We start from the raw sequence: 15,243 nt of genomic DNA, 5'->3' as shown, positions 1-15,243 counted from the left end.
CGCTGTTTCGATCCACATGGCTAAAGAGATTAAAGTAGCTCTTCAGGTCAATATACAGACAGCAGTTAGTAGCGTCAGATGGTAGAAGCCATCATAGGACTGTTATAATTTCTGCTCATCCTTTGAAAAGCAGGGACAAAACTCAAAGTGTCTATTTCAAACTGCATGCGTATGTACCTCAGGTAGTGTTTTTACATCTTCAGATCTTTACATCTCTCATGATAATTAGAGAAAATATGCATCATTATACAAGCTGATAATATCTCGCATCTGCAAAGTAAACTGCTGTAAAGCCTACTGTAAGCTCCATTGTTTACCCAGTGGAGGATACCTTTTCAGAAATGAAAAAGTAGAACTATTTTGAATGCTATAATTTTAGTAGTAATTTGCATAAATTAACACCACTGCTAACATTCATTTCAGCTGTTCAGGTAAGCATTAAAATATCCAAACTAAACACTGAATGAGCACTGTTAGTATGTCCTACTGTAAGAATATGTGAATTATATGTATAGTAGGTAGAGGTGCTACCATAGTTAGATGTTTAGCAGCTTTAGTTCAGTTTTCCAGAGCTGAGTTCCGGGGTTTGTTTCTAGATAACTAAACCCAACACTTACTTGTTTATAAATTGTTCAAGAGCCTGCTTCCTCTCCTCTATAAAGGCATCATCAAATATGCCATCATCTCCTCGGAAGGGGAGCTGACGGAGAAGAGCTTTTCCTGGTAGAGGTGGTACCACAACCTGAAAGATTTAGGAAAGTGTCCTTAAGTGCAGCCTGTAAGCAAGTTTTTACACCTCCTGTGCCACCTCTTCCTCCTAGAGGACTCATCAATCACATCCCCAGTGAAGTAATAAAACATTGCCAGAGAAGAACAGTATCTGCCCACAGAGGTAAGTTGAATTCAAGTAGTTTAACTCTGAATTAAATCAAAACCATTAAACAGCTTCTATGATATGACCAAGTTTACTGAAAGACTGACAACGGTTTAGTTTTGGATATTTTCAACCACAATATCTGCTCTATATGCTTTATAAAATAATGGTAACACTTCAGCATCACTATTGTGTGTCTATGAAAACTTATATTTGCCTTTCATTTTACCCACCTTGCTTTCTCTTTCTAGTTCATTCCTTAGCCATTCAAAGTCACTGTATCTTCTTCTGACTGTAGATTCTTTCAATTTGAAGATAGGTAGATTTGTCTGAAAACAAGAACATAAGCTATTGATTAGGTAAGTTAGAAGTTTCGAAAACAGCTTATTTCTTGCTTCTGCTCAAGTTACAAGTTAGCGCCACTTCAGCAAAAACATTATGGAGAAACACTCAAGATACAGGAATAGAGATAAAGCCCTATAAGCTACACGAGTAAGCTGTGCCTCAAACTGCTTAACTGTGGACCCCACCTACATATATGGCATCCTAATCACTGGTATTTTGCCACCATAGCACCTAGGAGAATAGCAGATTTGCTGGCCCCTTATGTTTCTTAAGACTGCACAAGCACCTTCTGTTCTTACTGTCTTGAGAGCTGGATTCCCAGTGCCAGTACAGAATTGGAAGGCCAGGGGAGAGAAGAAGTCTTCTTAATCCACATAGGCTCCTCTTACTGCACTCAAGGGAGCGTTTCAGGTACAGCATAGGACATTAACCAAGCTTCCTGTACTTTCCTGCTACCTGATACAACATGGCCTCCAACATCTTTAAAAACAGTGCATCCATTCAGGCCAGATGAAGCTGAAGATGTGATAGTACAAGCTGCCAGGTTTGTATAGCTCCAAAGCAGCCAACAAGGCTGAGATGAACACAACATTCAGTGCCGATGACATTAGACTGTTGCTACAAAGTTAAACGAAGCAGAGCTTGATTAGGCAGAGCTTTTCTCAATGAGGCTAGGAGTCAGCACCCAACTCTAATAGCCTTGAAAGAAAAATCAAATGGGAGCAAGGCTATAATGCTGCACAAGACCATGTTAAATACATGAGCACCCTGACATATGTCTTTTGCACTAACCTGTGCGAGAGCCTATATTACCCTCTGTTCATTCTTGGGGTACAGTGTTATCTCACTGCTGTAATTCAACGCACACGTTATTTTAAGAGTAGTAATTGAGAGAACAGTCTCCTGAAGACATCCCCAAACAGAAAGCTCCAAGACCACAATCTGAAGCTTAAATGTCATTGAGACGGCAAACTGGCTAGAGTGTTACAAAAATGTATGTAGGAGTTATGACCTACTAAAAGCAAGACCAAAAGTCTGTAATTGCTATACATAACCAGCAGTAACAGAATAAAGCTTACCATTGTCAGACTGCATATTCACTATCAGTCTTAATACACCCTTAAAGAAGGCTCTTGAGGAATACCCTAGGAAGCTGATGTTCAACTGGAACTACAGCTATCCACAGTTTTCCTGGTGGCATAAGCACTCAGCTAGTGCCTGTTATTTTTTGTTGTTTTAAGTTGCAAGCCATCTCTCTCAGCTTCTGGTCACAGTTTGAGTAAATACCCCTGTATAATATCATCTGTAGGATGTTATGCTTAAGCTATTTAGTGATACTTTTGGCTGCTCAAAACAGGTTTGATTGCAAAGATCCCTTCCTGTACTACGCAGGCCTATGACTATGGGCCATTGTATTATTGCCAGCCAATAACAAGTTTCTGGCTGCCACAGTTCAAAAGTACTTGAGAAGTTAGTTGTGTACTTTCACATGATGCTATTTAGGCCATAATTTACAAATGATAAAGTGCAGAACAGTATTTCGTTATGAAATCTCTTATTGCTAAACATCTAAAAGTATTCAAGCTCTCCTTCCCAGGTAAATCATTGTTGATTGTACTAGTGACTAATAACAAAATTGCACTTAAGACTCTTATGCCATAAGTCAAGCTTTATAAATAAACACTCTTGTCTTGATAAGAATGTGCTACTCAAGAGTGAATAAAGCTAGGTTCCCCGGAGTGCATGAAGGAGATTCCCAGAAGTTAAGTACTGGATTATTTTTCTCTGATTTCAGCTATTGGCTTTTTAACCAAGTTCAGCCTGCCACATTACAACATCAACTCCTTGTCAGTGTCTCGGGTAGAAAGTGCTTTACAGTATTTAACATATAGGCTCTCACCTGCAAAAGATATTCCATTCTCCTCTCAAGTTACTTATAAGAAGGATTAGAACTAAACAAAAGCAGCTAAAAAACACCAAGTTCCCAGGTCTTCAGGAACTCTTTTCCTGCTTCTGGGCACGAGCTCTATAAAGTTAATCTCTAAACATCATATCAGGCTTACAGGTACAGTGTGGGGGTAGAAGTACCAGTTGAGCTCATTTTACCTTCTACATTCCCTTTTGAACTTGACATGCCAGCCCAGCCAACAAGTCAGAGAAAAGGACAGAATACTTGTTTACTCCGAGTTGAAATGTCTTCTCCAGTTTTGATCATAAGCACTGGAAACATTAAAACTAAAAGAGTATGCTAGAAGACTCCCATTAAATCAAGTGGCATATAAGTCAACTTGACAACCATACACTAAAAAGAAAGTGCACGTCCCCTGACCTTTGGCCTAGATACAAGTTAGAGTTATCTGTTGATATCAACTTCTAAACCTCATGTTTCTTAAAACCCAGAAACTGCAGTAGTTCTTCTTTCTCTAGAAATCACAGAATCACAGAACAGTCAGGGCTGGAAGGGACCTCTGGAGATCATCTCTTCCAACCCCTTACTAAGACAGGTTCTCCCAGAGCAGGTTGCACAGGATCACGGCCAGACAGGATATGAATGTCTCCAGAGGAGACTCCACAGCCTCTCTAGGCAGCCTGTCCCAGGGCTCTGTCACCCTCAGGGTAAAGACATTCTTTCTCATATTCAGATGGAACCTTCCTGTTTCCCCTTATCCTGTCCCTGGACACCACTGAAAAGAGCCTGGCCCCGTCCTCTTGGCACTTGCCCTTCAGATATTTGTAGACATTTGTAAGATCCCCTCTCAGCCTTCTTGTCCCCAGGCTAAACAGCCCCAGCTCTCGCAGCTTTCCTCATCAGGGAGATGTTCCAGTCCCCTCACCATCTTCATAGCCCTTTGCTGGACCCTCTCCAGCAGTTCCCTGCCTCTCTTGAACTGGGGAGCCCAGAACTGGACACAGTTCTCCAGGTGCAGCCTCACCAGGGTAGAGGAGAGGGGGAGGATCACCTCCCCCCACCTGCTGGCCATGCTCCTCCTAATGCAGCCCAGAACAATCCCACTGGCCTTCTTGGCCACCAGGACACACTGCTAGCTCATGGGCAGCTTGCTGTCCACCAGAACTCCCAGGTCCTTCTCTGCAGAGCTGCCTTCCAGCAGGTCAGCCCCAGCCTGTACTGGTGCGTGGGGTTATTCCTCCCCAGGTGCAGGACCCTACACATGCCTTGGCTGAACTTCATTGGGTTCCTCTCCGCCCAGCTCTCCAGCCTGTCCAGGTCTGGCTGGATGGCAGTGCTGCCTTCTGGGGTGTCAGCCACTCCTCCTTGTTTTCTATCATCAGTGAGCTTGCTGAGGGTACACTCTGTCCCTTCATCAAGGTCACTGATGAACAAGCTGAACAATAAGTTAAATCAGTATTGACTGAGTAGCACTCAGATATGCAGCTGTTAGGATCTATTTAAAAAAAGCAATTTGAGAGCCCTGTTTCATACTGCTTAACCTATTTACATCTTTGTTCCCCATTTTTAACTCTGGATGTATTCACATCTGAAGTTACTGTATGTGCCTTTCTCATTCACGATTATTATAGTGTTTGACCAGACCGCTTTTTCCTACAGTAAGAAGGGTTTCTGCATGTCCTACTGCCTCCATCTACTACCATGGATAGATGGTTTTCATTAAGCAAGCCAGACAGCTGCAGAAGCGTGGGTTCTCATTAGCCAAGAATTTGGTAGAAGGAGACAAGCCTAAGGTGTCAACAGAAACTTTAAACTTCTACTGAAGTGTCACTTCAAGATCATACCAGATATAAAAAAGTTACTCAGCTTCAGTTTATGTTGAGTTATCCTTGCTTAGTCCCTGAGGTGCCAGTAGCTATCCTCAACACTGTTAATGCTTTGTTTGCCTGCTAGAACAGAGAAGAGCAAGGTACAAAACTTGAAGTCAGACTAGTTTCATTTTTAGAAACATTCCTCCCCATGCTCATCCAGCATTAGTGTTGGCTTTTTAGCCTGCTGATCTGTGAAGTCTACTGTCATGAAACTCACGACCCAGTTTTCACATAGCCCCTGGAGCACAGCTCATTCCTCTGACAAGTTCAGCATAATTATTGCAGCAATCATTTCTTTACAGTGCAATAATTAGTCTCACTTATCGAAAACATTTCCAACAACTGCCTAGTTCAAAATAATGGCTCTTAGCAGTTTGAATGCAAGCCCTCAACCTGAGAGGATTATGCATTACCCAAGACATTAGACAACTGTAAGTCACCAGTCACAATTGCTGATAAAGCATTATTCCAGAAGGAACAATAAACCAGCTCTGCCCAAGTCCCACATAGCCCAAAATTCTAAGCATAGAAAGATGCTAAGACCAGGCAGATTCTGTCTAGCACTGGTTTTGTACCAACTATATGCAGACAGCCTTTAGGCTTTCTGACTGCTGTTAAATCAACAGTCTGTTCTGCTGGATGAGTTAACAGCCAAGCGAGTACACTACAATAAACATAGTCAGAACTGATGCAGAGTTAAATTACATAGTTAAACAGCAGATGACAAACCCAGACCCTTAGGTCACTCCTGCACTCTTCCACTCATATACCAAATGAGTTTCTGTAGTCATTTATCTAGTGTTCCCTAATGGAAAGCAGTGGTTGCCTGCTAACAGATTTCAGGGCAAAACCCATATTCACAGTAAGCGTGTTTCTTCAGCTACATTACGTTATTACAACATGTCCAAACTACAAGTCCAACTCCAAGCTCAGGAGGTTCCCAATTCATATCAGAAGCAAGTGACAATCTTAAGACAGTAGCTTGGATAACCAGAAAACAGCCTTTGGCTGTTACTACAACAAATCCCTGAACTATGCCCAATTAGAAGTCCAAAAATTGTTTATGTATACAAGTGAGGAGACTTCCACAGGCAGAATACAAGTAGTTTGAGTAACAGTCAATACTGCCCATTCAGCTTCAGATACACAGCTCACCAATGCAGCCATTCTAGTACATAAGTTACCTTGAATGCAGAAGGAAAATGAGGTACTTGAAATAAAATTACTTAGCATTATAAATTAATGTAAGTTTTCTGTTACCTAGACAAGTTTAATTTATAGAGTGAGTAGAAAAAACCTTGCAAACTGCTCCTACATATTTGTTTCCAGACATAAATTGAATGCAAATAGCATTTGGGTTCCTTCAAAGAGCATGCTGACTCTCCACAAGACTAACCCTGAATGTCACTGCAGCCCAGCCCACCCCACAACTGCAGAAGCTCCACAGCTGTTGTTCAGGACAGTTGAAGTAAGTTTGATTAATTTCCTTATCTGCCAACGTAACACTCAGCAGCAGCACTGCATTGCCCACGTCTCCCACTCCTTACAGACTCAGAATAAAGCACCACTGTTGCCACAGCACCCACTTCGATGTTACATTTTTAAGCAGGTTATGGTAGCCTTGATACAACTATTTCCATTAAAATAGAGTGAAATACAGCACTCAAAGTGCTCAATTTTGATAGAAGTTTGTGGACTTGACTCTCAGAAGCTAAATTCGAGCTTCTTACTGTCTCTTCATACAAGCTGTAATCTTTGTCAAGAGACTACACCCTGTGGGCTACATTTAGTCACCAATGGGAGCTCTGGGGTATTACAGTACGTAGCATTCAGGGTGGATAAAAATGATTATGGTTTTCTTAATGCAAAAGCCTGCTGTCCTTTAGTACAAGAAGCTGACTCCAGCAGCCCACTGTTATTGCAGAAACTTTGCCAGTGGTTTGTTTCCTTCCCGACTTGACATAAGCAGCTGCCTCCCCATTTCCTACAATTATGAAAAGCAAGAAAGAAGGCAAACATGCCCTAAACTTCAGTTGCTAGAAGTTTAGATTTTTGCTGTGTACTTTACTTGAAAGAAAACCTCTTTCCCCACTGCAAAAAGGTCAGTTAAGAGGTTGTTATTTTCCCAAGTTTCCTTTTGGTCAAAGAAGAGTTCTACTGCCCCTTTTATCCACTTGGTGTCCCGGTCTACTGAGGGTACGCTACATGCAAAAAGTCTAAAGTTAATAGAACGCTGAAAAATCTGACCATACATACACACCCAAGTTTTAAACAATGCTGACTTAAGCTATACCAAGAACTATAAAGCTTCCCTCTCCACAGTACCGCAACACAGAACAAGGATGTTTTCCATCTAAAGGGCTAAGGCAGCAAAATCCCAACATCAACACAACAAGGACTATTGGTCTTTAGACAAGAGCTAACCCTTGCCAAGCCCAGTGCCTTCAGTCCAGAATTTCTCTAGGAAAATAAGCATAGAGTGCCTGGGGTTTTGCCAAACAGCATCTATCATCACCTGATCAAGTTCACCAACATCATGAACAGCTGAATTATGGTATGCCACAGTCAAAAGGCTCAAAGCATGGTAAGTCTAGAAAAACAGATTTAGTGATGCTTCAGGCTTCATGCTCAGAAGCCAGAGGTAAAAGCAGGAGCCCACTTAAAGGAGGACACATTCAGGCAACAGCTTTTGCAACACCCAGACAGAATCAGTAACTCTAGATAATTGTTTCAGGGTTGGAAAGCCAAAGCCTCCTTTGGAATACCAAATATTCCTTTTAAAAGGGAAGGGATTGCTACTTTTACACAGTTGATTTAGTTTACTGTAATGTTACCATTCATCCCTTATTGAGAAGGACTGAAAAGGGATCACCTGAAGTTGATGCTTTAGCATCACTAGCTGACATCTACCAGCTACAGTCAAGTGGGGACTAAAAAAAATTTGCAGCGAACTGCTGCAATTGATAGTTTTTATTGGTTTTAATGTGCTTTGCAAGCTAGAGACAGTCCAGTATCCCTACACTTCAAATATGCAAAAATAGATGAGCAATATAGAAGCAGGTATGCCAAGTAGCAAAAAAAACTCTTTGTATTTCCATTTTTATTGGAGCAGTACTGTTTGCATTCTTAAGTAGCCACCTAACAGCTACAAAACCACTGATAGCTCCTGTTTGTTAATTTGTAGCATACCACAACACTTGGCAGGCTCTGCAGCTTAAGCCCATAGAAAGCCTCTGAACCTTTTATTTCCAGGTATAGTGGTGGCTTTAAACCACTTCAGATTAGTTTCATTTTCTTCTGGATTTTAGAGTAAAGCTGCTATACACTAGCTTATAGTTATACTTTCAAGATTGGCTTTGTGACCAACACAAACTATACTGTCATATGACCCAGAAGATTCTCCCATGACAGAAGCTTTGAGCTGGATTCTCAAGAAACAGCCACAGAAGGAGTATGTTCACAGACGTCTTCAGTTTGTGATCAGGACATAAACCCAAATATTTTACAATGTAAGGGCTTCTCCATCCTTCTCTTGTCAAAAAAGTTACAGCAGTAACCACAACTTCAGACCCTTCAATCAGTGCTGTAACTTCACAGGACTTTCAGACTACGTACTTGCTAAAATAGCCTCCAGTAGCACAACTGGCATTGCATTACCAAGTGAAAAAACTCTGAAGAAAATACTTTCCCTACAGTTAGAAGCTCATAAATCTACATTGCATTATTTACTTCCCCAGATGAAAAACAGTAGACCTGACTGCTCTAAAGTTGAAGCTGACACTTTTCTGGCAAGCCATCTAAAAATAAAGATGTATCAAAACACTCTGGCATCACATGCCTACCTGGATCACAGCCATCTGTCCTACAAAGATTAGTCATTGTTCCGTTTGATTTGGTCTGTTCAGCACTGTACTAGAGTGCACTCTTAATACATGACAATCAAGGCCTGCATTGTATGCACAGAAATAAAAGAGTCCAAGTCCCCAGTTAAAATAATATACTAATAAGAAGTACTATTCAAATTTGGTTATTTTATTTACACAGTGACAGACACCAACATCAAACTAGTTTAGTGCCTTTGGACTAGGCTCTTGAACCTAGTTTAATCAAAAACCTCTATAGAAAAATCAGCTGCTCAGAGCAGATACATGCAGTAGACTTGTAAATCTATTCTCCTTGCTTTGGAAGTTTCTTTTGTCCAAGCCATTTCTCCCTAGTCAGTGTCCTAGGAAGTTCTTAGCCTTCCAGCTATCCTTTTCTGAATCACTGCTCAATGGAACAGTTAATGTTGAACAGAGAACCAAAGTCAATAGAATCAGTGCATTTTAGTTCTTTGAAGGAGTCTAAAAATACCTAACTGGTAGCAGTATCTAGAAAAGCATATTAAAAGAGTAATTAACTACAGTTAGAGCAGACTTAGTGTGACACAAGATTCGCAGTAGTAGAAAAATAGAGCATTAGTGCTGATTATGCATCCCTAAACACATCCACACTGAGTCAGTGTTTAGTCATTACTCAACCACAAGTTTCACGACTACGAAACTGAACAATGTTGAAGCCAACTACATGTCCCAGCTGCTTTGATTCTTCCCATGGTGGGAGAAGTCTGCAACTTCAAACCCTGCAAAACACATGAAGGACAGGAAATTTGGTACCATTCAAGGACAGATCATTTCAAAGACACATTCACCAGCTCAAGAGTGCCACTTCGCAAAGCCATGGCATAAGACAAGTGCTTTTGAGCAAATTATACTTTCAGTTCATTCACTCTCAGACTCAATTTGATCACAGAAAATAGACTCAAATCAGTCACTTGAGTCAGAATAGTATAAATATGCTGAAATGCAAATGCTGTATCCAAGCTAGGTCTTGGAAAAAAATGGGTTAAGATAAGACCAGACCTTCAAAAGCAGCACAAGTTTAGGAGTACTTTAATATACTTTACTTGCCTGATCCTTTAGGACCAATACTATTTCTAACACTGGAGGCACTTCAAAGCCTGTGTGCTCATTTCCTTCCCCACACTAGGCCTACATAGTCAAGTACCTCTGCAGGTCTACATAAGTCTTTCTGCAGAAAATACAGGAAAGGTGACTGCTGCCTTAAAGAGCACTAGCATCACCCATGTGACATTTCACAACTGGAAGCACAGCAGCAAGGATTACTTTTCTACACCTCAAGACAACCCACTGAGCTGTCAAACCTTGAGAAGCTATGGTGTGCCTTAATGCTGAGTTTAATCATACTGACTAGAGGCAACAGGCCATTCAACATTAAAGAACAGAACTAAGATGACAGACTTTTTGTTTAACTTGGGCTGGACTAAAAAGAATTCTTTAACTACTTGGACTAGTAGCTCCTGTAACGGGTATTTTATTTTAGTTCTGTCAGTTTGACTATTAATGACTTTTCTGCAATTTCTCACTAACCATGAACAGATAATTTAGCCTTTTAGTCTAGGTGACAAACCCAATTAAAGTGGGCAGCACAGAAGCCAATACAGAAACAGTAATAGATGTAATAGTGTGAATAAAGCGATATCTTCCCAAACATAGCGAGTTCCTGGACGCCCACATGCTTTGTTGACAGTACTCTAACCAATGTGCTTATCTCCTATGGCACTGCTTTTACAGTGGGTGTATGGCTCTGAAGTGCGTCACCAGTTGCTGGGATTGGAGTTAGCTTGTAAAGCTTATGACTTGTCTCCTTAAAGGATTTAGCAACTGAAGCTGTTGCACAGAATCTGAGCAAAGATGTTCCTGCTGACCCACTTACCAGGAAATCTGTCTCAACTACAGTAGAAGTCAGATGATATCTGGAACTGGATTGAGGATTGCAGATATGCTGTAGGACAACTGTCACTTGTTCTACGTTTGCTTGCTGGAATTTAGAGGGAGGACTGGCTTACACACCATAAATAGTAACATGCTCTTGTTGAAAAGTGTTGACATGCACAAGCCCAACCTGAAAAGGTTTAACAAGTAGAAGGGAGCCATCACCCCTCTGGTGGCAGCTCCTGAGTGAACAGCTAGTAAAAACTCATCAGAAACAGCATATGGCATGCAAGAGTATTTACACTGGGAGCTTAACTGTTGGTTCACATTCTTCCTCAAGAGGTAAGGGCAGCAGAGTAGTTTGTTGTATTACTTTAGCTGACAGTCTAGTTGATTATGTTAGTTTTAACCATTGCACAGTTACCATACTGTGATCGTCTAGTATCTTTAGATACAATGACTACTTTGTCAAGTTTTATTTCACTAGAAAAAGCACTTGGGGCTTTATACCCTCCTGCATTGTTCTCCTTTTTAGCTCACCCTAAGCCTTCACACAAAGGATACCTCAGAATGGTACAAACTCACGGCCTAATGCTGCTGCTGAAAAGCAAATTCTCAAGTACCCTGTACATGACCCACCCAAATTTGCCATTTTAGCACTGCAGGATGGCATTTTTTATCATTTACCATTACTGAAGAAATTTGACTTTCATTGCCAAGCTGCACTGTAGTAGCATACCACAGCATTGTGTGCCTTATAGTGGTTGTTATAGTGGAAAGCTTTGTCATAACCTTGTCCAGTTTGCCAAGAATAAAACATTTTTTAGTGCAAGTTCAAGCTCAGAAAGTCAATACCTTGGCCAACTGACCATCTGAAGCAAGCTGCCCTGCTGGAAGTGCTATGTACGTTCTACCTGCAGCACTCATGAGCTTAACAGCTTGTTGAAGTGCCATGCACTTACAACAATGCACAGCCACCCTACTAGTCTGCACAGAGACACACATGATGAACTTTCCTAAGTATTGAAATATAACCAACTTGCTTATCCAGTAGTTTACTGCTGAGCACTCTACCCAGAACTTTTGAGTTCCCCATTAGGCTTTCCAGCTTCCACCAGAACTTGATGAGTACAGCAATACAAGGACTAAAGCATAAGGTTGTTCCGCTTGTTGCTTTCCAAGAAACAGACATACTTCAGCTGCAATACCAGTAGAAAACTTGCCAATAAAAGCTTTGGGGGAACTCTGCAGTATTTCACACAAGTATATTTTGCAAGGTACTAGTTAGTTATCAGACATCAGCTTAAGAGTCTTCTGACAAGCTCAGTCTTCCCCCCCAAAAAAGTTAAGCTTTGAGATTCAGACAAAGCAATAAAGACAGAATTACCCCTGGACTGAATTTGTAAACACCATGGCAATAGTACAAGTCTAATTGCTTCAACACAAACTTGAACCTCAGTGTCCTCTCTGACAATGTTTCTGGCTTCGCATGATCTCCAGCCATAACATGAGGCTGTCCAATAACTGTTGCCAAGTCCTGGTAGAAGCTAAGCAATACATACCTGCACCACTTAACATTTTAATGTTAACATTAGTTGAAGACATAGCTTTCCAGATGTGACACAGGTCACTCGAGCTTGTGAGGTTTGTTCTGCTGCTACTACTAGCACTGTTGGGGGAAGCTACAGCCACTACTTTCTGTGACAACAAGCAGCTGTAAAACCACAGAGGCTAGCTGGTGGCTATTGTCTGCCACACTTCAACAAGCAGCTTGTAGTACAAGGTCTAACTTTTAGAAATACAATACTACAGCAATTCAAGTTTGAACTCTTCTTCCATGCTGAAACTTGCGTATTAGCAACATGGTCTGTTTCTGCTAAGAAGCAGTTAATTGATACAAGTTTAGACAGCAAACAATTCTGCATGACTTTTATTACCTGCTCTATAGTCTTCCAGCATACAGAGAAATAAAACTCAATTTTACAGTTCACGATAGCTATGAATGTACATAGCATGGATGCAGTATGTGTACAGTAGTGCACAACTGGAAAGGGAATGATCCTGTATCATATAAGAGACAGCCCTGTATACAGGCATGCATATATGCATGTAAGGAAGATGGAGGAGGCAATGTTTATATAGCAGTCAGACTGGGAATAAGAATAGAGAAAGGTCCCAGTACTGTCACAACGTATGTTTGTTCAAGTCACTTCTAGGTCTCCATTACAACAGGAATCCAGAATTTTCTACCCCAAATAGTGCATGAGCTAAGAGTAACCCGTCTCAAAACCTGCTTTCCTTTCTGCTGAAAAACTTCAGTTGGGAATTTTTAAAAAATAGTGTTTTTTTAATCCCAGCAAATCTGGTTTCATTCTCAAGACCATATCATGGCTAAGTCCCTTTTATATCATCTTGCCTGCATCCAGCAATTCCAAATGCTCAGTCGCACAGAAAGAAGAGTCATCAGGAACTTAAGGCACAAATACTTATCAGCAAGGTAGTTAGATCTTTCTGCCAAGTGGACAGCTAGGGTCTTGACAAGGGCAGTGTAATGCAACACAAGTCAGCAAGTTCTAGTTTGTCCTCCTACAGAGGCCAAACACAAGCTGCAACTGATATAGTTTATTCTTCCTACCCTATGGACATGTCCTGAAACATGAGGATAGCTACTGGACACAACAACTTGGAAGCATCAGAATTAAAGTATCCTCCCTAGTAGCTTTAGATCTCAGCTGATTTTGCTTTTTTAACTTAAGTTATACTAAGCTGAGAACTTAGACCTTTAATACCAGAAAATCCACACAGGGTTTTAAGTCTTGCCTGAAGAATTTTAGCGACCAAGGTAGCAGCCCTCACCTGAGGCCTTCCCTGTCATGAAAGAATGTGCACTCTGTGGTGTTCAGCAAAAGAAGAACTCCTATGGCAGAAAATGTGTGCAGGGAGTCAATGAGGCTTCTTCCCCCTCTATTACCACCTGTAATAACTGACCAGGTTCAATCAGCTGTGATTGAGTAAAGCTACACAAGGTAGTAAACTCAACCACAAGCTACAAAAAGCTAAAATTGTAAGAGGTCATCTTTCTCAGCCCAACTTATCCCTGGCAGTATAGACTTAAAGGGTCCCTGCCTCAAGACCCTACCAGCCACAGGCAAGTGCCACGCTGCAGACATTGCATTTTTCCATTCACCCCTCCAGGCCCTGCTTATGAAACTAGAAAGACCGGGGAACACAGTAGTGGCTTCATGTAGCTTTTCTCAAGCTCAGGACTACTAGCCTTTAGGGCAAGCCGGTGAACACAGCCCTTCCAGCCAGGAAGGGGTCTAGTACTACTAAGAAAAACTATTTGATAGCAGGCAGTGAGGAAACAGCCCTGTTTATCAGGCAGTCCATTTACATTTCAGGTACAGAACAAGCCAGGAAGCCCTCCCCCACATACCCGCACCTCATCCCTTCAGCCAGCTTTGACCCAGCACACGTGCCCACTGGACTGACCTACACGTTCCCCACGGGTTTTTGAGGCTGCTGGAACGCTGAGCCTGACCTCCTCCTCAGGGCAGATCCACCCATACTACTAAATCTCAGACAGCTGAGGGCTTGCCCTCTTCTCTTTACCAAGGGGCCGGCAAGCCATGGCTCCCTGCACAGCAGCACCTCAGCCGAGCGGCAGCTGCGTGCAGCCGTGCCCAGCGAGCGTTTGCCCTTTGCTTAACTCAGCCCAGACGAGTCGACTTCGCTACCACCATAGCGTCACTATCGGCTCCAGCTGCCCGCCGGAGCCGGAGCCGGGGCCTGCTCCCGCTCCTGCCCGCCCGCCGCTGACCGGCCCTGCCCTACCCCCGCGGCCGTACGCGCCGCACCGCTGCGGAACGGGCCCCGAAGGGCACGACGGCAGCAGCCCCGCACGGCCAGCCGCGGCCCGGCGGCGGGGACACCCCTCCCGGTTACGTAAGGGCCGGCCGGAGCCCGCGGCGGAGCCCAGCGCCCACACAGGGGCTCCGCGCTCGCCCGCCCCCGCCGCCTATCTGCCCCCGCCGCGGAAGGGGCAGGCGCGTACCCCGCGGGGCGCCCCCGGCCTCCCGCCTGCGCCAGGGCTGGGGCGGCCCGCAGCGAGCGGGGCCGGGGCCGGCTGCAGCGCGCCCCGCCGCCGGGCCGAGCCCTCACCTTGACGCGGATCTCGTAGGTGGTGAAGCGGCCGCGGCCCACCCCCACCGTCTGCGGGTTGCCCACGTCGATCTCCAGGAAGTTGCTGGGCGGCCCGTAGGCGTCGTTCAGGTTCTGCGGCTTGCTGATCAGCCGCCGGGTGTCCGCGATCGTCTCGGCCATGGCGGAGCGGGCGCCTTCCCCCCGGAGCGCAGCAGGCCGTGAGCGAGCGAGCACCGAGCGCCGCCACCCGCGCCGCCCGCCGTCTTATCGCCCCGCAGCCAGCTGACTGCCCGGCAACCCGCACCCACGCGGCCGCGACGCATGCGC

The 15,243-nt window shown here is 43.5% G+C and overlaps 1 protein-coding gene across 1 annotated transcript in view; it reads right to left on the bottom strand.

Moving 5' to 3' along the window:
- The window catches only part of SNX3 (sorting nexin 3), an 18,779-nt gene extending 3,540 nt beyond the window's left edge, over positions 1–15,239 (bottom strand). The window contains exons 1-3 of the mRNA XM_080389041.1: positions 14,935–15,239; positions 1,108–1,203; positions 618–742 (exon numbers count right to left, since the gene is read on the bottom strand). Coding sequence (XP_080245167.1) covers positions 618–742; positions 1,108–1,203; positions 14,935–15,096 — 383 coding nt within the window. The 5' untranslated portion in view covers positions 15,097–15,239. The remainder of the gene's footprint in view (positions 1–617; positions 743–1,107; positions 1,204–14,934) is intronic.
- Positions 15,240–15,243: the final 4 nt, after the last annotated feature.

Source organism: Falco punctatus (assembly GCF_963210335.1).
Source record: "Falco punctatus genome assembly, chromosome: 5".
NCBI lineage: Eukaryota > Metazoa > Chordata > Aves > Falconiformes > Falconidae > Falco > Falco punctatus.
This window is presented reverse-complemented; position numbering and strand designations above follow the sequence as displayed.